The 21,728-nt window shown below is 33.9% G+C and overlaps 1 protein-coding gene across 4 annotated transcripts in view; it reads left to right on the top strand.

Annotated features, from left to right (window-relative positions):
- LOC106478719 (protein tiptop-like) overlaps window positions 1-9,348 on the top strand; it is a 106,618-nt gene extending 97,270 nt beyond the window's left edge. For all 4 annotated transcript variants that reach the window (XM_013939280.2, XM_022382378.1, XM_022382376.1 and 1 more), the window contains exon 2: window positions 6,113-9,348. In XM_013939280.2, coding sequence (XP_013794734.1) covers window positions 6,113-9,204 — 3,092 coding nt within the window. In that variant the 3' untranslated portion in view covers window positions 9,205-9,348. The remainder of the gene's footprint in view (window positions 1-6,112) is intronic.
- Window positions 9,349-21,728: the final 12,380 nt, after the last annotated feature.

The raw sequence follows: 21,728 nt of genomic DNA, 5'->3' as shown, positions 1-21,728 counted from the left end.
CGTCATACTTGGAGAATTCTTCTTTCTCTTGCCTGTGAACAAGTTAATAAATAATTCAATTAAATTCTAAAAGGTGAATGCATTACTTGCCTTAAGCATAAACAAGACACATGATTGCTTGATGCCTTGTGCTCATCCAAACAAATAACGCAACGCGAACTTTACTCACGTTGGGAGAGGTACATTGTGTCGTCCACAACGGAATCTATAGTCTTAATGGGCCGAATTGCCGTTTCCAACGGTATTTATATCCAGAAAAGGCTTCTCTGGCAGTAAGATATTTATCTGTGCAACTGAAATAGAAATCCTTTGCCGTTTATGACATGGGTGCTGAGACAAAGACAACCCGTTGGAATTGACACACCCACACAAATATTTGGTGACAAAACGCACTGCGGCTCTGGCGTAGCGTCCAGGGTGTTGGGGGGAAACCCTCTACGCAGTTAATCCTTGGAAATGCAAGAACTTTGTATTGCTGCAGACAAATCAAAGTTCTCTTTGTAACGACGGAGCGCTGGGAGCTGTTTAGATGTAGAACTATCCTCAGTTATCAAACTCCAGACCTGAATATGGATGGGAAAACATAAAAAAAAATGTACTGTGGAACCAAACTCTCATTCTATCAAATCCAAGTATGACTTTTGACCTTGGAGTGAGAGGCAGGATTCGGGTATCTTGTAAGAAGACAGGAACTCGGATGGAGTGAGATGTGAGAACACCAATAGAAGGGTAGATGTTAACAGGAGACATCCGGTGTTTTTAGAAGAGTTTAAAGTGAGAATAGGAGAGGGGAGAGTGAAATTTGGATAGACATCATTAAAGGTCAGATATCTGCGGACTCACAATTACCTGATCCTTTCACAACTTGTCTCAAAATCATCAAATTAAGTATACTCAGAGTAAGTATCCCTCACAATTAATGCCTGTTTTGTCGTAAGAAGGAAGCCAGTTTTATACATATGACGTACGTTTTTCTACACCGTAATTAATGTAGGTAATTAAGTGACAGTTTCTGTAGATGGATATCACGTGCTGTGCAGATTACATGAAGCTAAGGTTTTGTTTCTTGTGGATAATGAACAAGCAACACATGATATTTTGCTTGCCCATTCTGTCATATGAACCACCATGATGGTACATGATGAGTAAATGCTTCCATCTTTCACCAACTGAGCTGGTATACATATTACTGGTAATAAATATATGTATATTTTCTGTAGCTATTTCAAAAGTATCTAACCAAAAACAGTATACCGTGCTTAACATATACATCTGCATTTGTTATTGGCTACCATCTCGTTTAACACGTCATAAGTAGTATATTATGTATATCACTATATCTATGCAAATTTTCATTCAAATCCGATCTCCATTCTTTGTGCTTTATTATGTGGTGTCATGAAATAATAATCGGAAGTAGAATTTATTAATAAGTTATGTTAGCAAAACTTCTGTTCATAAGTAATGTTTCTACTTTTATTAATGTATAAATGTCAGGCCCCCCAGTGGCACAGCGGTATGTCTGCGGAATTACAACGCTAGAAACTGGGTTTCGATACCCGTGGTGGGCAGAGCACAGATACCCCATTGTGTAGCTTTGTGCTTAATTCCAAACAAAAAAACAATAAATTTCAATAAAGATTAGCCCCCCAGTGGCACAGCGGTATGTCTGCCGACTTACAACGCTAGAAACCGGGTTTCGATACCCGTGGTGGGCAGAGCACAGATAGCCCATTGTGTAGCTTTGTGCTTAATTCCAAACCAACAATAAGTTTCAGTAAAGATTATATATATATATATATTGAAAACGATAGCTACAACTGGAATAATAATTGGACGACGAGTTTAGTTTCCTAATATTTTGAAATTCCATAAGCTAAAAACATTATTACATATAACTGCGTTAAACCATAAACATCAAAACATGTAGAACTGAAAGTCTTTGAAATATAAATCCTAGCTGAATATAAAGAACAATAACTTAATATTCCCTCGCCACCTGTCTGTGTAATTTGTTGACGTGTTACATAACTTCATCGAATTTTAAAAATCGTATAGCAGTTGTCATTATAATAACATGTTCGACATAAACCCTTTGTTTACCGTACTTATATTTTACCGCCATCCTTCCCAAACCTTAACCTGTTTACATATATGATACGGGTATATGTGTGTAATGAGAGAGTTTCATTAAATATTACATCCTTGAACCCAAGCTCTGTTGATTATGAGCAGTTTTCAGGGTTGGGCTCATCTCATAGCGGTCACTCATTCATCAAGGACTTACCTGACAAGCAGAGGTCACGTGACTTTCTAACAGTTGATCATTAGTCGCCTGCGGGCCTATAGAAATCCGGTTACTGACGTAATTTATATTGAAACTGAGTTGACTCTCAAGTGTAAAAAATTACGCGTTCGCATTGTTTTCTGTAAGTGAAATAGCAATTAATATGACAGAATTTTCGGGCGATTTTATATATAAATATATAAGTGCACGGTGATCTCATTTCACCATTAGGCTTAACGAATGTTTTCCGCTAGTCAGCCAGCAAAATACTTGTGTAGAGAAACACAGTATGCTAATACAGTAGTAAATTCACAAACAATTATTTGAAAGCACAATGATATATGTTGCAGAAAACATAATGCCGAAACATGTAGTATGTTTGCTACAAAAACAAAAAACACCACTGTGCTTACAAAGAGTTGTTTGTTAACCTACTATAGTCAACAAAATGCTAAACGCGCATGTATCCGAGGCCGACCTCTTAACTGTTTTCGATTGCCCCCTGTGGTGATATCTATTGTAACGTTACGTTCAAAAAATTGTTTTTGGCCGATCTTTTATTTCATAAAATTAGACAGGCTTTAAAGTCGACATTATACTTTTATTTCTCTTTTCAATTAACAGTTAACATCCAAAAAGGATATTTAATTGTTTATGCGTATTGTCAATAGCATTTTAAATTATGCATTAATTCATCAAAAAACAAAAAAACTGAAAGAGGTTACCTTAACACCAAAAATGTTTAATACTTTGTTTCCGTCATCACTTTGTCATGTGATTCTGTGATTCACCTCCTACTCCACTTCCTTTGTTTCCATCATCACTTTGTCATGTGGTTCTGTGATTCACCTCCTACCCCACTTCCTTTTGTTTCATCATCACTTCGTCATGTGATTCTATATTCACCTTCTACCCCACTTCCTTTTGTTTCCACCAACACTTTGTCTTGTGATTCTGTGATTCACCTCCTACTCCACTTCCTTTGTTTCCAATTTCGGCGCGAACTCTTCAATATTAGGATTTGGCCCTCACTCTTTTTGCACTATCACGGCCCCAAAGTGCAAAGCGCATTTTTACAGGAATGACCCACGAACCATGAATCCATGGATTCACAGTCCGGAATCACGCTAGATCGTAGGCCACGCTCGAACCTATGTTAATGCAAATAAGTAAGATCATTATTTAATGTACCTAGTCTACTCTGCTTGTAATGTATTTGCGATTACATTTTACATTCACGTAAATACACGTACAAAAGAACGAGCTATGTAAGACTTAGTTTGGAATTATATGTCTAAAAATGTAAACATAGCTATTAGTTTTGAAAGCCTTCAGACGTTAACAAGGACAAGCGATTGCCAATTCGCCCTGGGCCACTACAGTATTTCACATATCACTGAAATATCCTCCTAAAATCTACCATGCTTACAAACAGGGCTAACTTGACGCTACAAAGGCAAAATGAGGTGTGTGCCCCTAGTGGAGAGTGTCAGATGTGTTCCTTTGTTAGTTAAAAGACGGATAGCAACCCATCAAGTTGACCCAGTCGGTGACTTGGCGCTCCTTGGTTGTGGGGAACACAGATTTACTCGTGTCGTCGTCTGTAAATCATTTGTAATCGGTATCTTTTTTTTTCTGACACTACTTCCATGGATATGTTTAGATATCTCGGGGGCTTTTCTTATATACATTCATTGATTATACGGTTATAGAGTTGAAATTTGGCTAGCTGCTGGCATTAGATAAAGTGCAGATGGCTACAGCCTTAAGATAGGCTTAGATATTGTTGCTAATTTTAGTCTATCACACATGACCTAATCATGTTAGAAAACATTATTTAAAGACCCTTAAATTGTATTTGGATAACTTTAGTTACAGTGCGGTTTTGTTAAGCCATTAGATCATTAGGGGATGTATCGTAAGGCTGGCAGGTTAGTTTCAGACATAAAGAGCATCTTGCTGTAATTAAAACATAAATATCTACGTTGTCACAAAATCTCGATTCACGCCTTTGAGTCTTGGGTGCACTATCAAGAGTAAGAATCAAACCCCATTATTCTGTCAGATAAGAGTAGCCCAAAAGTTGGCGGTCGTGCTGTTGACTAGCTTTCTTTCTCCTTAGTCTATAAGTTCAAAACTAGTAACTGGGCTATCGCAAATACACCTTTGCGTGAATATCCGAAAGAAACAAACATAATACATAATCCCTAAATATCTACTAAAAATATTAGCGAAATATGTATAATAACCCAATGTTACTATTTTAAGTACACTTTCATTAGCATCTTACATTTACGTGGAGTTTCTTGAGCTAAGCAATTGGGTGTATTATTTTGAGTGTTAAATGGCTTTGGATTTTAACAATCAGTTATACCAGTTTGGCTTTTAACTGTTTGTTATATAATATTTGTTATTAATAGTAATGTGATTTTGATTGCGAATAATTAATTATGTTAATTTGGTTGTTGACAGTTAGTTATATGAATATATATATATATATAACTATTTCTTTATTTCACTCAATTGAATCTTCTTGAAACTTGTACGCTTTAGTTTGCAAATGAAACAGCACAGGAATTGTCAGAAATCTCAAATTGAAAGCAGGAGCGATATTTTGTGTTTGAGTTTAAAAGAGTTGTTTTTCTATATGCAAATGTCTGCCAAAACACGAGCTTCCCGTGATATTCACAGTTTCATGCACGAAATATTAAAAGTCCAATCTTTGAAACAAAAGTGCTGTTATGTTTCATTTTAATATTTATTTGATATTCTTAGAAGAAGAGCATAGAATTGGTTTAAGGAAAACTGTTAACACATGCCTTGTTACATTTACTAACCAATCACAAAGTAAAGTTTGTGGATAAAACAAAAAGAGTTAAGATAAACATTACGTTTAAGCAAAAAAAATATATGATAATTATTTATATATTTTTGGCTATTCTAAATACACACTTTAAACTAAGTGATATTTTGAATTTACAAATATTTTGTTTTCTTCGGTGAAATTACACATTGTAGAGTGAAGAAAAAAAGTAATATTTTGAATTATCTATGAATATCTTATTAACAGTTAAAATATTAGAGAAAGGATTAAGTTTAATTATAAGTGCTTTGAAAAAACTATATCTGATTGTACGTATGTTTTGAAAAAAATAAAGTTAATTTTAAAAGAGTTATGTATGATTTTAGCAGGCTTAAGATGTAAAATACGTGATGTATTTTTGTCCTGAAAATTACATTCGTACTTATCTGTGTGTGTGTGTGTTTTGTTTTTTTATGTTTCATTTTCCTGCACTGCAACATTCCTAAACCTTATTGTACACAACACTATATCTGACTCCCAGCTTCATTGTATTTGAGGTGTTGGAAGGAATATGATTTAAAAGCTGTCAAAACATAGACGACGCACCCTTGTTTATTGAAAGTGACGTTTAAGAGCCCTCAGCAGGGGTTAAGGATGGTTTATGGTATCTTTATGCAGATGGTACACCTGTTGAATAAGAGTATGTGACAGATTTGGTGCCTGAGCATTGTTTAAAAAGGAGTGAGATCCTGAAACTTCTTTTATTCTACAGTTTTATAAGACGTTAGTACAGACAAAAGACTTACAACATATCAAGAGAAGCCAATCTGCGCGCAAAGCCATATATTCTAGGCACTCGTTAATATGCATTTGTGTTGTTGGTTTTAAAAATGTAATGGCTTAGCTAAGTATGGAATATAACTTACTGTCAGTAGCTAGACATTTTATTTTTTGAAATTCTAGTTTGAAAGTTTATGTAAAAAACATGAACTAACTCACTTTCTGTGTTTTCTATATTCCAGGTGAAGATGGAGATGCCGGAAAGTTTGAGATGGCAGATGGTGAAAGTCTTTCTTCTGATTGCGATGTAGTTGAAGAGCAGAATATTAACCATGAACTAGCTGAACGGACAGATCTAGACCACCAGAATCATTTTAATGATGCCACTCTTCCTCTGGTACACCCTGATGAACTTAACACTAATGAAGCCAAAAGTGGTACTTACTCGTCCAGAGAAACGAGATTGTATTCTGCCCAATCATTAACAAACAGTCACCAGTCCAAGATTTATCCCATTGTTAATTGCAACAACTTCGCAATTGAAACAATGATGGATGACGGACCAATCGACTTTAGTTTTCGGAATCAAAACCAGTGTTTCCCTATGGCTTCAAGTTTATCACCTGGGTCCCCTATCAACGGATTCCCCCCTGAGTCACAAAACGAACCTCTTGATCTCTCCACACCAAACAGAAGGAAGAATACAGCAAAATATCCAAGGGAATCAAAATTGACTCGTGTAGACAATCTCTTTCACGTATCACCTCAAAGAGAATGTTTAAACAGATTAACCTGGAATGGAAAATTAATGTCTTTCGAGAGTTCTAAGATATCCGAAGTTAGTTCTGCTACATCATACAACGTTTCACACAAGTCTGTTGAATCGTTAAAAAGTCAAGTACTTAATACAAGTCTTATAACTTCCAACATGGCCACTGCTTTCGAAAAGATGAATGAATTGTGTCACACAGTCACCAAACCACAGGGATATCGGACAGGAAGCCGGAAAAATCCATGGCAGAACCAGTGGATCAACAAAAGTGAAGAACAAGCGAAAGATGTTTTTACTTGTGTTTGGTGTAAACAATCTTTTAAAAGTCTAGGTGAAATGACTATTCATATACAGAAGAGTCCGAAGTGTGGGATGACAGGCATACAGACATCTGCACCATCAACTTCGTCAAACACTAGTATCTCCTCAGAAGACCCATCTTCAGTTCCAAAATGCTCATCTTCTAATAACGGCAGTAGTCTTTTGATGAAAGAAAGTATGGCACTACCTCGCAAGCTAGTTAGAGGTCAAGATGTTTGGTTAGGGAAAGGTGCTGAGCAAACTCGTCAAATCCTGAAATGCATGTGGTGTGGACAGTCGTTCAAGACTCTGGCAGATATGACCAATCATATGCGAGTCACTCAACACTATAATAATATTATTAGTCAAGAGCAGATTATATCTTGGAAAGTCCCAGCTGATAAAATGACGTCACAGTCGCAGATAAATGCCGTCTTGACTTGTAAGGTTTGTAACCAAGTGTTTGGTAGTCTCAAGGAACTCAGTTATCACATGATGAAAAACGCTCATTACAAGGAACATATTTTACGTACCATTACGGAAAGTGGAGGAAGACGTAGACAGACTAGAGAAAGGAGGAAAAAATCTTTGCCTGTTAAAAAGCTTCTTGAATTAGAAAGAATGGAGATGAACAACTTAAATTTACCTAAGGAACGAAATGAACGACCTGTGTCAAACAGCGAGAAAGTTAGTGGCAAGATTACGTGTGAAGAATGCGCCGAGAAAGTAGATGCCAAAGACTTTGTAATACATATAAAAAACTGCACTCAAAATTCTAAATCGTATGATCTTTTGAAAACTTATTTCATTGCAGAGAGCGCTGTCGATCAAGTGAAAAAAGATTCCGAATCTGGAACTCCTGAGAAAATTGAATCTGATGAAGAGGTAACTAAATCAAGCAGGCCTCGTGTAACAAAAACCCCAATCTTCAAAAGCTCTGAAAAAGACACTATTCGAGAAAAAGAACAAAAATATCCTTCAGCTGGTGGAACGAATAAAGGAAACGAATCAACTTCTGTGTTGAACGCCATTGAAAAACTGATCGAAAAGAGTTTTCAAAACAGAAGCAAAATGACCAGTAATGGTTCCACTGGCATTCTACAAAGATTAGGGATCGACGAGGAAGTTTACCCTCCATGGCATTCCTCTGGTAAAGGGGCAATTGATTCGTCCAGTAAATCTCGAATGTCATCAGTAACAACTCCTCCTTTAGGACTTCCAGGCAAGAAGATAGTAGATATTAAAAACGGCACATTCAGATCACGAGATGCTGCTGACGCGTTCAATAACAAATTTCCGAAAGGAAATTCTTCAATAAATAAAGAAAAAATAATTTTTGATACCAAATCGGACGTTTCGGGCCTTTCTTCGTTACCATACAAAAAACAACCATCTCCACAATCAGTGAAATCAGAAACTTATTTTAATTCGAGTACAACAATTGTATCCAAGACAGGACAAACGCTTTCTCAAGAAACATTTAATGAAGCTGTGGAAGAGGATAGTGGTTATTTTCCTTCAAAAAGACAAGTTGAAAAAAGTCCAGTGCGGTCTGTGCGATCAAAAAGTCCAGCATTTGATCATGGCGAAGATTCTTTAGACGCCTACTCCGAGGTTGATGAATCGAATGGTGAATCTAGTGCTTATGAAATGGTTGAAGAATTGTGTGATGTCAGTCGCTCGCTGAGTCAAACAAATATTTTCAAACATCTAGAAGACGCTGCGTCTCCTGGTGATTCTCTACAAAATAAAGGTAAATCAAGTCCATCATCATTAAGTAATTCTTCCAAACTGTCTGCAACAGATCTGAATCATGAACTAGACAAAAATCATATAGATTACGATAAACCGTTTACAGGCCATCCTCTTCGAGAACTTCAAAAATTATTGGACAAAACGGATGTCAGTGTTTCAAGTTCTGCTGTCCAGACTCCGCCAGGATCTATTTTGTCATTCAGTTGGGCATGTAACGAACCTACAACATCAGATTCTCTGATGAAGTGTGCCTTTTGTGACACTAATTTTGTTTCTAAGGGTGCGTATAGGCATCATATGAGTAAAATGCATTTTGCGAAAGACACAAGTTCACCTGATGCTTTTGTTTGGAAAGCCACTCCACCTTCTGGTGACAAAGCATTTAATGAAAACAATTTAGTCACAAAAGAATCTCCGCCATTTTCAGAAACATCAGATGAAAGTCCTCATTCTAAGTTTTTAAAGTACACCGAACTAGCGAAAGAGCTATCCAAGAAATATGTGTAATGTGATTTAAGACTTATCCTCTTTTCTGTACATAAAACTGTTTAAAAGATATCTAAATTATGCGAATACGTAATGTGAAATCTATGAATTTTTTTTTCCAGTTCCTTAAAACTGTTGATAAGACGGTGTTTCATTGTATTCTCCTCTGGAACTGTATTTGTGATACTGTTATAAATAGTTTTTGCTTTTTTTACATTGTATATATGGTCAATTTTTTTCTCAATTGATAAGTTTTTCATTCTATTAAGCTTATAAGTAAACGTGAAAATTTGTTTCTTAAACGAAACAAGTTTGTAACTTTGCCGATACATTTCATCTGAAAATGATTTTTTAAGACTTTTCTTCAGTAACATTATATTCTTAATACTATTTAACACAATTAACGATTATTGAAAAGGTGTTTGAAAATGTTTTTTGACGTGTTTTTTTAAAGATTAATACAATGCTCTTTAGAACCTGAACAGTTCCTCGGAAATACTGTATAAAACAATATAGGAGAAGTCTTTTAACTACAAGAATGTGGGTTGAATTAGAGGTCTCTCTAATAGTTTCTCAAGATTTTCATATCAACGGACTCTATATATGTGAATGGATTCAACTGCATCACAATTTAACCAAATACCGTACCTTCCAATATCCTTAATATAAATCAATAAAAATAACTAAAATGCAAACTGAAAAGTAAATAGAACTAGAACATAACTAAGATGATTGAATATATTACTAGGTAATCCAATGCTACCATCTTCTGACACTTGTTACATAACTAATGTGATGGGATAGATTACCAGGTAATCCAGTATCACCATATTCTGACACTTATTACACAACTAGTGTGATGGAATATATTACTAGGTAATCCAATGCTTCCATCTTCTGACACTTGTTACATACCTAAGATGATGGAATAGATTACTAGGTAATCCAGTGTCACAGTTTTCTGACACTTATTATATAACTAATGTGATGGGACAGATTACTAAGTAATCCTGTGTCACCATTTTCTGATATTTGTTACACAACTAAGATGATGGAATAGATTATTAGATAATCCAGTGTCACCATCTTCTGACACTTATTACATAACTAATGTGATAGATTACCAGGTAATCCAGTGTCACCATCTTCTGACACTTATTACATAACTAATGTGATGGGATAGATTACAAGGTAATCCAGTATCACCATATTCTGACACTTATTACACAACTAGTGTGATGGAATATATTACTAGGTAATCCAATGCTACCGTCTTCTGACACTTGTTACATACCTAAGATGATGGGATAGATTACCGGGTAATCCAGTGTCGCCGTATTTTGACACTTATTACATAACTAATGTGATGGGATAGATTACTAGATAATCCAGTGTCACCATCTTCTGACACTTATTACATAATTATTGTGATGGGATAGATTACTAGATAATCCAGTGTCACCATCTTCTGACACTTATTACATAATTATTGTGATGGGATAGATTACTGGGTAATCCAGTGCTACCATCTTCTGACACTTATTACGTTTTGGTTTTATTCTATGTATTTCACTGTACGCTTCTTAGGCTATTTTCAGACCGGACTCATTTTTATGTTTTAGGATTAATACAAGTAAACCCTATAACACTCAAATTACCGACTTGTTTATATAGCGATGTGATTCATATATTGCATCGTGTTGATTTTTTTTTTTTTTTGACAAATACAACACTCATTGTAAAGACATTACCAAAACTTTGGATTAAATCGATCCTTTACTGTGCAACATACATAGGAAACCAAAGGAGTAATTGTTGGGATTAATTGCACTATTGGCGGTATCTTTGTTGGGTTTGTGTGTGACACATGTTATTAGAGTCCCCGTAACCAACACAGTCATAGACTGTGCAAATAGGTGCATAAACAATTTTAAAAAAATGCGTTCATAAAGCCAATGTTATTTCTAGGTTTAACGCTAATTGAAGAGTAGTTACGTCGGTATAAAATTGTACTAACGATTTCACCTCATGTTAAATAAGTAAAGTAGTCGACGTTTCCTTAACATTAAAGTTTAACAAAAATATATTATTCTAAAGAGTGATCAACTTATGATCGTTGTCGCTTTGTAGAATTTTATACTAATAGAAATTATATTCATTATGTGATTTTGATATCGTGTTACTGCTTGACTGTTCCTTGATGATGTACCACGTACTACTTGTCATTGTTGCTAGTTCAATGTGTGATTTTGATATCGTGTTACTGCTTGACTGTTCCTTGATTTTGTACCAAGTACTACTTGTCATTGTTGCTAGTTCAATGTGTGATTTTGATATCGTGTTGCTGCTTGACTGTCCATTGATGATGTATACCACGTACTACTTGTCATTGTTGCGAGTTCAATGTGTAATTTTGATATCGTGTTGCTGCTTGACTATCCATTGATGATGTATACCACGTACTACTTGTCATTGTTGCTAGTTCAATGTATGAGTTTGTTATCGTGTTACTGCTTGACTGTTCCTTGATGATGTATCACGAGTTACTGCCATTGTTGCTAATCCATTGTATGGTTGGATGTCGTGTAACTGTTTACCTGTTTCTTGATGATGCACCACGAGTTATTGCTATTGTTGCTAATCTATTGTGTGGTTTTGACGTCGTGTTACTGTTTACCTGTTCCTTCAGATGTACCAAGTGTTAATTGTCATTGTTTTTATCATGATGCGGTTGATTTGTATGTCCTATGCTATCATAAAATAAAACAAAGTAAATAACTTCCTAATCAAGACACACGGTACTGTGTCGTGCGGCCAAAACAACCTGCTGCAGACAACACTGTGTGTTATTAACAGGAGTGATATTTTAGTGACTTTCCACCTTCTTTATCTCAGACTGTGGTAATCTAAAATATCAGATATTTTTAATAGATGTGCTCTACTGGACTCTTACTTCACTTACCAAATTTCAAGATAATCCCTTAAAAAATACCTGAGTTATAACATCTCTAAATTTGATTGAGTTTCTTCTCACCAAATGTACGGAAACTATATTTGATAGAAAAAACAAACTTAACTTTTATGGATTTTTTGTTTTCAAATTTGGTACACTGATATGTAGTTTCAACCTTCAATTATGAGTCTCATTTGGTGTCAATATGAGCCACCTGTGCAAAGTTATCTTTACGATAATCCTTTGTTATCTTACGAAGCAACCATAAAATGATAATATTCACATAGAACAACATACTTTGAGTTTGGCACTTATAGAATTTCGAACAGTTTGCTTGTACAACATCGTAACGGTGTAATGTTAAGTGTAAAAACAACATGGACTTCGACTTCTGGGGATAATTTTTTTTGGTTATTCATCACTTTTAAACACTTTGTCGTAAGACAATCGCACTTGACTTATTGAATTTTAAACACTGCATTCTTTATTCAGTCCTTTATGGTTATCTGAGAAGAAGAACGTATAATAGTATCTCAACCACACCATGTTCTTCATATCCATCGCTTACGACGCGTTTCGCTCAATACCAGAGCTCATCAGGCTGGTTAGGATACAGTGAGACTAATACTATTGATCTTGTGACAAATATAATTAATTATGATCACGCTTCGCCAGCAAAAGGAATTCACACCATAACAATTTGTCGTAACGTTTATCTGTTAGTAAAATATTTAGTTAATAATTATATGTAAGATATTAAGTTGATAAATTAAGGCTTCAATATTTTTATTCTGCGATAACTTTAGATTTATTTCTATAGTGTTGCGTTCTCCTTAAGATGAGTTACATTTAGAAAATTACATGGCATATAATTACCATCAATAATTCCTATTTGTGTTATTTAACGTAACCAGCTGGTAGCCGGGATCTTATTTTCAATATGCACGTTTATTAGTGGCTCTGTGCTATGATTTTTTCCTTGGGACACATTTACTCAGAAACACTTCGTAGGAGAAGAGCCAAATTTTAAAAGGAGGACAACACCTGGTATCTAGTTAAGCTAACAACATGTGTGTAATAAAACAAAATTTTATCTAAAAAAAAAAGAATAGAAATTCTTATAAATTCTGTGTTGTTTTTTTCTAACATACATATGCGTGCGTATTGTAGCAATCTTCTTTTCTCTTTGTTCTGCTTCTAGTTAGATGAATTTGCGACGATGTTCTAATTAGTGCAAATATATAAAATAGCGAAAAACGTTGGAAGCGATTATAAAACGTGCACTTTGATGCAAGTAAAAGATGACAATGGTATTGTTCTGCAGTAATCGCGTGTTTCATATGTTCTTTGGAAACTTCCAGTTTGCTGTATGTATAATATTTTTGAAAAGCAACTAATGGGTAGGATTAGTAAAGAAGACTTCGCTATTATGACTAATGAACACTATACAGTAACGACTTAATCTCTAGTAAATTAATATTATCACCGCTGTACACGAGCGACTTTGCTATCTCTTCAAGCTACTGAACGTTTAAATTAACTAACTTTCTATGGTATTATAACACAATTATTTTAACTATATATATACATATATATATGCATGCTACATTTTATATGTAAAAACAATACTTAAAATGTCTTAATGAACGACTCATGTTAAGCTATTGAGCCATTTGCTTCCTTATATTCCAGTTAGCTAAGTGTTTTTCTTATATATTTAATTGTTAACGTAATTTTTAAGTTGGTTTGATTGAAAATATAAAAAATGGACAGTTAAATTTAGAATTTTTAAGTTGGTCTAATTGAAAGTATAAAAAGTGGACTGTTAAATTTAAAATTTATAAGTTGGTCTGATTGCAAGTACAAAAAGTGGACTGTTAAATATAGATATTCTAAGTTGGTCTGATTGCAAGTATAAAAAGTGGACTGTTAAATTTAAAATTTGTAAGTTGGTCTGATTGCAAGTATAAAAAAGTGGACTGTTAAATTTAGAATTTTTAAGTTGGTCTGATTGAAAGTACAAAAAGTTGACTGTTAAATATAGAATTTTTAAGTTGGTCTGATTGCAAGTACAAAATTTGGACTGTTAAATATAGTATTTAAATTGGTCTGATTGCAAGTATAAAAAAAGTGGACTGTTAAATTTAGAATTTTTAAGTTGGTCTGATTGCAAATATAAAAAGTGGACAGTTTAATATAGAATTCTTGAATTGGTTTGATTCCAAGTATTAAAAGTGGATGTTTAATATAGAATTCTTGAATTGGTCTGATTGAAAGTTCGCATACGAGGACTATTAAATACAAGATTATTAAGCTGATCTGATTTCAGAGACAAACAGAAGGACTGAAACTTGAACATGTGTAAGGAACTGTGAAACATGATATATCAGACGAAGAAAAAAGTGTCCTGGATTTGTATTATTCTTTGTCGTTCCAAATGTTTCATGAACCATATAGAACAAAAACAGTTTTTACTCTCCCCAAAACTAGCAGCTCATATGTTATTCACCTTATTTGACCAAGTTCCATATGTCTTAACTTCACTTTCCGTATCTTGTTTCTAATTCATTGCTATCTTTCCTTTCCTCAAATGTCTTTCTCTTCTTATTGTAGTGTTCACCATCTTAGTACGTATTTCAAATGTTTCTTCGTTGTTTTTTTATTTTCGTTTTAATTGCTGCTATCGCTCTCTGTTTAGAAAATTTTTTACTTCTTTCTTATGTAATATTAAATTACTTTTTTGTTTTACTCAATAATGCCTATTTTTGATGGAGACTGATAAAATATTTTTATCTCAGTGTGTGAGTCTAATTCACTATAACCCATAAACCTTTTTATACCCTGTGTTCAGATATCTTGTTCTAACATTTCTATTATACAATATCGTGCCATCTACTTGCATTCTGCACCGTTAATCCTTCGTCTTTGTTGAAAACATTATCGTTATTTTCTTAAATTTAATTATCTCCAACGATTCACGAATATTTCTGGCACTGTGATGGAATAATAATGTAAATTTCCCCACTGACTCTTATGTTGTATTATACTAACATGTTCAGCTGAGGGTTAAATATTTATTTTCTTGTTTTTAAGTATTTCCCTTATAGTTATTGATTTACATTGTATATGCCTTTTAGTTTGGCCTACTTGTACGCTTCCATGTTCACAAATTATTTTGCAAGTAATTGTCCTGTCCATATTATTGACTCTTTAGTTTTACTTAATAACAAATTAACTTTATTTATAGGCTTATATGCAAGGGGTAAAAAAATTAAATATTAAAAACGTTACAAGGTAGATCGGGTATATAGGGTAAAATTAAACTTTGATTTAGTTTTTTTCAGATACTTTCATCAAATTACTGTTACCACAAGTCTCTTTCATACGTTTTTAACTGCTCTATTTGATTATTTCTGGATAAAAATACCTTTGTTAACTGTTATATGTTTTAACAACAGTGTTTCATCAGCTAACTTTTGTTTAGAATACAATTATATAGCTCTATGTACATAAAAACAGAATGATATTTGTTTAGCTTTTATATGATACGATTTTTGATGGGGTGGCATGATCACAGAAAAAAAAAGATTATGACGAATGGTAATCTCTAACTTTCGTTCGTTTCTTTTAATTAATACGTCTAAATAAGTCTTCTACCTCATAAATGCATTTACTAGAAGCCTCTGAGCTATTTAGAGAATAACAAACTTTGTTGAAGTTTCTTTACCCCGTTGATGACACCTTTATGATGCCATCTATGATGTTATCTTTATATCTAATCCAGATTTCTGGTGTCAAATTAAAATAATATATATATATACTTATAGCTTAAATTTCAAACTCATTCATATACAAATACATATATTGTGGCCACACAATAACGAGGACCCCGTAGCAAATTCTACGCTCTGTTATTAATATTTATTAATTTTCTAAACAACTTTTTTGATTGAGATTTTCCCGAATTCAGAGATCACGTCAAATAAAACAAGTTAATTGTTAAATTTTTTCTATAACTTCCATTGATTTTTTAATATACATTTATTTTATTCTCTTACAAATGTAATTTTTAAGAGATGAATTTAGCTACCTTTAGTCTCAAATGAAAATACTTTTAATATTTAATGTTATTTATGATTTCACGCAACAATAGAAGAACTTTAAACTTCTTTCTTAGCTTAATCTTTTTGTTCTTCCATACTTTCAACACAAATTATAACAAAGTTCCAGCAGGAGTGACAAAGTAAGTAGTTTACTGTTTTGTAAACAAAGAAATCATGAATATTTTTTAGCCACGTGTGTATCATAAGTAGGCAGTACTTATAGTAGGAATGGGCTAGATGTGTAATATGTGCAATACAAATTAAAATCTCAAACACATTGTAAACAAACGTTTATAAGCACTTTACACACACTGAATAGTAAACAAACCAATTATAGAGTAGCAAGCCACCAAATCACACAAGAAAGTCGGTAAAGGGAAAACAAAAATTTTACAAAACCACACAAAATTTGTCTATCTGACTGACTAACGTTAGTAGAAAGGCATAGCTCTAATCTGCCTTCACCTTGCAAATCAAAATGCACATTATTGAATTACGCTACCTTGGCTAAAAGCGTTTTTCTTAGTTTTACTTATTACCCTTGGTAATAACAATAATCATCTTGCAACACTACTAACGACCTAACAATACACTAGTAGCCATATTCTATGGTTATGAGTACGCTCTGTGAATTGCGAAATAAGAAGCTGCTCTCATATAATATGTGGGTGTACGATTGCTTATGCGCACACTCTACGTGGTCAGCCTGCAGCTGTATCAGCTAGATAAAACAAACAACAAAAAAACGTGGACTATATAGATTCTCTAGATCTAGATTCTAACTAAAATCTTGAAAAGTCTTTATCCCAGCGAAGAGAGTATCATTGCAATAATAGAGATAAGGTTAGAAACAGTAATGATAAATATGCAAAAGAAGCCTTAGCCATTAATCCAGCCAAATAAAAGGTTACCACCCTGGCTAGATGGAAGAAAAAATATAGCAAAAATATCAGCAAAAGTCAGGAAATGTCAAAATATAGCTCTAAGAAAAGCTATGAGAAGATAGGCTTAGAGCCCAGTCACTTTCGAGAATTAGTACCCAAAAAAAAGCTATGAGATAAGTATAAGAAACTTTTAAATAAAAAAATTAGGTAGTAGGAATGGAAGCACTAAAATGTAAGAAAACAAGGTAGGAATGAGCATGATAACGTTACAATACTTGGTGGTTTTTGATACGGCGCAACCTCAAAGAGGGTGTGGCCATCGTTCTTATTTTTACTTCGTGATTTTTGACCTAATTATATACTTGAATTCAGTTTTACCAGTAGCTAATCCTTTCTAAATACTCAACAAATTTCAAAAATCAGCGGTTTTGATACTATTCTTTTGGCCCACTCCTTACTAGTCAGATAGCTATAATGTCTCCCATAAATATGACTATTGGAGCTTTCTCTCTCACTTCCGACATCAAACACCCCCTCTTATGATGTCATACCTTTCGCTAGAGTCACGTAATTTGATTACATAGTGTAGCTGTGCTTGGTTGCTGAAACAAAGTTAACAACAGAGAAATTTTGCTATATACACCTTTCATTTAGTTTGATCAATTACCAAGTTACAAAAAACCACCAAGTAGGAATGGGCGGAACGACGGCCACATCCACTTTAAGGTTGCACGTGTCAAAAACCACCAAGTGTTGTAATGTTAATCCGCCCACTCCTACCTTGTGTCCTCACTTTTTAGTGCTCAAATTCATACTTCTTAATTATTTTATTTAAATTTTTTACATTTGTATAGTACAAATTCCCACTTAAATGTAATTCATACTTGACCTTTTTACATTTATAATCACGTCATCGTTTCTCTTAATATCTTTATAAGTTTCCTGTATGTCATTGTTTCGTTTTTATTATCCATTTCGTGTGTCTTTTTCCGTTTATTTTCTTCAGGTTTGCATTTACATTATTTTTTGTTTCTGTACACATTATTGCAAGTTTTCTATTAATTATGTAATTTGAAATAAATATCTTTAATCGACTCCCAGAAAAGTATAAAAGTATATCTATAATAATAAAAGGGCATGTCTGTGTGTGTGACTGCCATAACTCCAAGAGGAAAGAACCTAGAAACCTGACATTTTGCACCCATACTAAGTGTACCCTTAGGGTGTACACCTGGTATTACTTATCTTATCCACGTGCGTGCGCATCTTTTTATTGAGGCAAGCTGGCGAAAAACCAAGAGAAAAGGAACTAAAACTGAAATTTTGCACCTATACTAAGTGGACCCTGAGGGAGTGGACCTGGGCATTACTTATTTTATCCACATGAGTGCGAACATGCGCATCTTTTTAATAAGATAAGTTAGCGAAAACCCACATAGAAAGGAAGTGGTTCCTTATAAAGCAACTTCTAATATATATAAAAGCCAGTGCGTTTTGGTAACAATGCAATCCAACAATGGCTTTTATGTCATGCTACTTAGCAAGAAACGTATATAGGTTATGCTTTTATGTTAAAATGGGTTCAGAATACACACACTGACGTATTCATCCAGAATCTACGAACCTAATAACCCGAACGAAGCAGGTTACTCTCTCTAGTATACTTATATATATATATGTACACACACACAGAGTGGGGCAAAAGTTACTCTACAGTTGATACCATACAATTGGTACTACAGGTTGGTACAGTTGATATTATGGTTAGTAAGTTGGTATAGTTGGTATTATACGATTGGCACAGTTGGTGCTATACGGTTGGCATAGTTGATACTATACCGTTGGTATTATACAATTGGTACTTTATGGCTGGTCCAGTTGGTATTATACTGTTGATTTTATATAGTTGATACTATGCGGTTGATACAGTTGGTACTATACAGCTGGAATGAAATTAGATAGTTATGTTTATTTCAGAGTAAAACACTAGAAATTAAAATAAGTTTCAAATGAAACGGTAAGTCCCACTATTCGTTGGTAAAAGAGTAGCCCAAGAGTTGGCGGTGGGTGGTGATGACTAGCTGCCTTCCCTCTAGTCTTACACTGCTAAATTAGGGACGGCTAGCGCAAATAACCCTCGTGTAGCTTTGCGCGAAATTCAAAAACAAACAAACCTACTCTGTCTGTATATTAAGCAGTTATTATATAAACTGACGAATTATTATTACCTTTGCATAGCATCTTTTTTTTTAAATATGTAATTGTTTTAGATTTCAGGTTTGCTGGTTTTTCGCACTCCTTTATGAGATATTTTTATTTCTCTTCAGTTTTCTTTCAACAGAAAAAAAATAAGTACTTCAGCATCATTCTCTGATCACCAAGAAACAACATGAAAAAATAAGAAGTACATTTCAACAGCTTCTTTTGATCATTATCTGCCTTATCTAAAAAAAAAAACATTACCTAAGCATTGATGGAGCAACTTCATTCTAATCTGCAAACTCTCCTACCATTTATGTATTTTCGTAGATCACGTAAACTTTGTGTAACCAACACATGCAACAGGAAACATGCAAGGTTAACGACTATGATCTATAATTTAAACTGAAGTTTTACGTATTCAAAAAATACAGATTGAACACCAACCTTTCTCCTTTTACTGCGTCTTTTTTTTTATCATTTTTGTTCTAACGATTCTATACGACGCAATGCTGTTTACACCTCAAATATTTTTCAAAATTACACTCAGTACACACTAGGGAAATTAGCGCCGCGAGTGTTTTCTTTCTTCATATTATGTAAATATGCTTAAGTAGGACCTTGTAAATGTTTTCTTTTTCTTTTTGATATTTTTTTAACAATCTTGTCCAATTTACTGAACGAAAATAAACGTACTTCCAAATAGACCTGAAGTGGCTATATAACTTGGGTCTTGTTAGGCAGAATTTTAAGCTATTTCTCAGCGTGTTGTAAGCAATTATTATATTTCGGTTATTAAGCAAAAGTATATATATATATATACTAACTTTATTTCTAGCGGAACGGTCTTGTTTTATGAAAATGCTACTAAAAAAATCAAGAAACAATTAAAATGTGAGACGTTCATTACTTTTCTTAGATTAGATATAAAAGCTTCATTGTATGAAGCTATAAAAACGTCTTATTATTGGTAGTAGACTTAGGTAAAGTCGTATTAAACATCAGATGAAATTAAACACTTTGTACAAAAGTGGGAGTCGTTACATTTATCTTGCCAAAGTAATGAACTTTGCCATCAACTCAATGTACTTCATTTATATCAAGCCACACTCGTGTGATATGTAGCTCCGAGCTGGGGTATTTGAAGTCACATACTACTGGACAGAAAGATTATGTTTTTGTTTTTTTATTTTATAGAATTGAGATTTAAAAGTAATAGCCGGTTGACGTTTTCATTTGCTATTGTTCAGCGGTAACGTTGAGAGCTCATAACACTAAAATTCAGGAGTCTGTCACTGCGGTGGGCACATTACTGATAGTTCTATGTGAAACTCTATGCTTAACAACAATAAGCAAACATTTTCTGTTGTTTAGGTGTTTAACTGGCAACTTCTTCGAGGGCTAGGATAGACCCAAAAGATATAGACGACACTGCCATATCGTAGTCCTTGAAGAAAGCCCCTTTTGTATTTTTGTATTGATTCTTCTATTTATTTTTGAGTTAGGCATGGCCAAGTAACTAAAGTGCCCGAACTTTAAATCCGACGATTCATGATTCACGTCCAGTTGCCGTAAGATTGCGCTTCGCACTTTAGGGCTGTGGATGCGCTATAAAAGTAACAGTCAAATACCACTATTCTGTCTGACAATAGTTATTGGTGAGAGTTGTTCACGTGCTGTCTTCCCACTAGTCTACGAATTCAAAATTAGGAGAAGCGATCGGAAAATTTGTTTTACTTGTTTGGTATTCTCACCTTCGGTGTATAAGTTTTTGAGCTATCCTACAGCATGTATCGAACAACTCCTGTCTTCTTCTTTTTACTTTTTTATCCCACGTATAAAAACTAATGAACATTAACTTGAACTGGCAGTATAACGTTTCGGTGATAAGCAGATAAACTTCGTAGCCTTGAGGCAGTGTAACATTTCAGTGATAAGTAGATAAGCTTCGTAGCCTTAAAATGTAATAAAAAATCGCGTTGGACTGTGCATTTTTTTATCACAATCCTCTTTATTTCATCCTTTTTAAGTATTAAAAGACATTAAATCAAAAATATGTGACAAACAATATTTCAGATATATCTTTTTTTTTGTCATGAATCTTTGTATTATTTTTAAGATTCTATATTTTTTATGTTTCGTCTGCTTAGACATTTTAATACCAACAGTATTTCAGGTAGACTTAATTAATTTGTGTATTTTAAGGTATGAGAAATAAATGTATATTATTTTTACATGCTTTTAGTTTTAAAATTCGTAATTTCAAAGAACTGACTTAGATTGTGAGGAAAAAACGTCAACGGATTATTTTGAGGCAATATTACGTTTTGCACCACTCACAGAGGTGCTTTTAGTTAGGCAATATTACGTTTTGCACCACTCACAGAGGTGTTTTTAGTTAGGCAA

Source organism: Limulus polyphemus, unplaced genomic scaffold (assembly GCF_000517525.1).
Source record: "Limulus polyphemus unplaced genomic scaffold, Limulus_polyphemus-2.1.2 Scaffold244, whole genome shotgun sequence".
Lineage (NCBI taxonomy): Eukaryota > Metazoa > Arthropoda > Merostomata > Xiphosura > Limulidae > Limulus > Limulus polyphemus.
The sequence above is the reverse complement of the archived record's forward strand: the minus strand, read 5'-3'. Positions and strand labels throughout refer to the sequence as shown.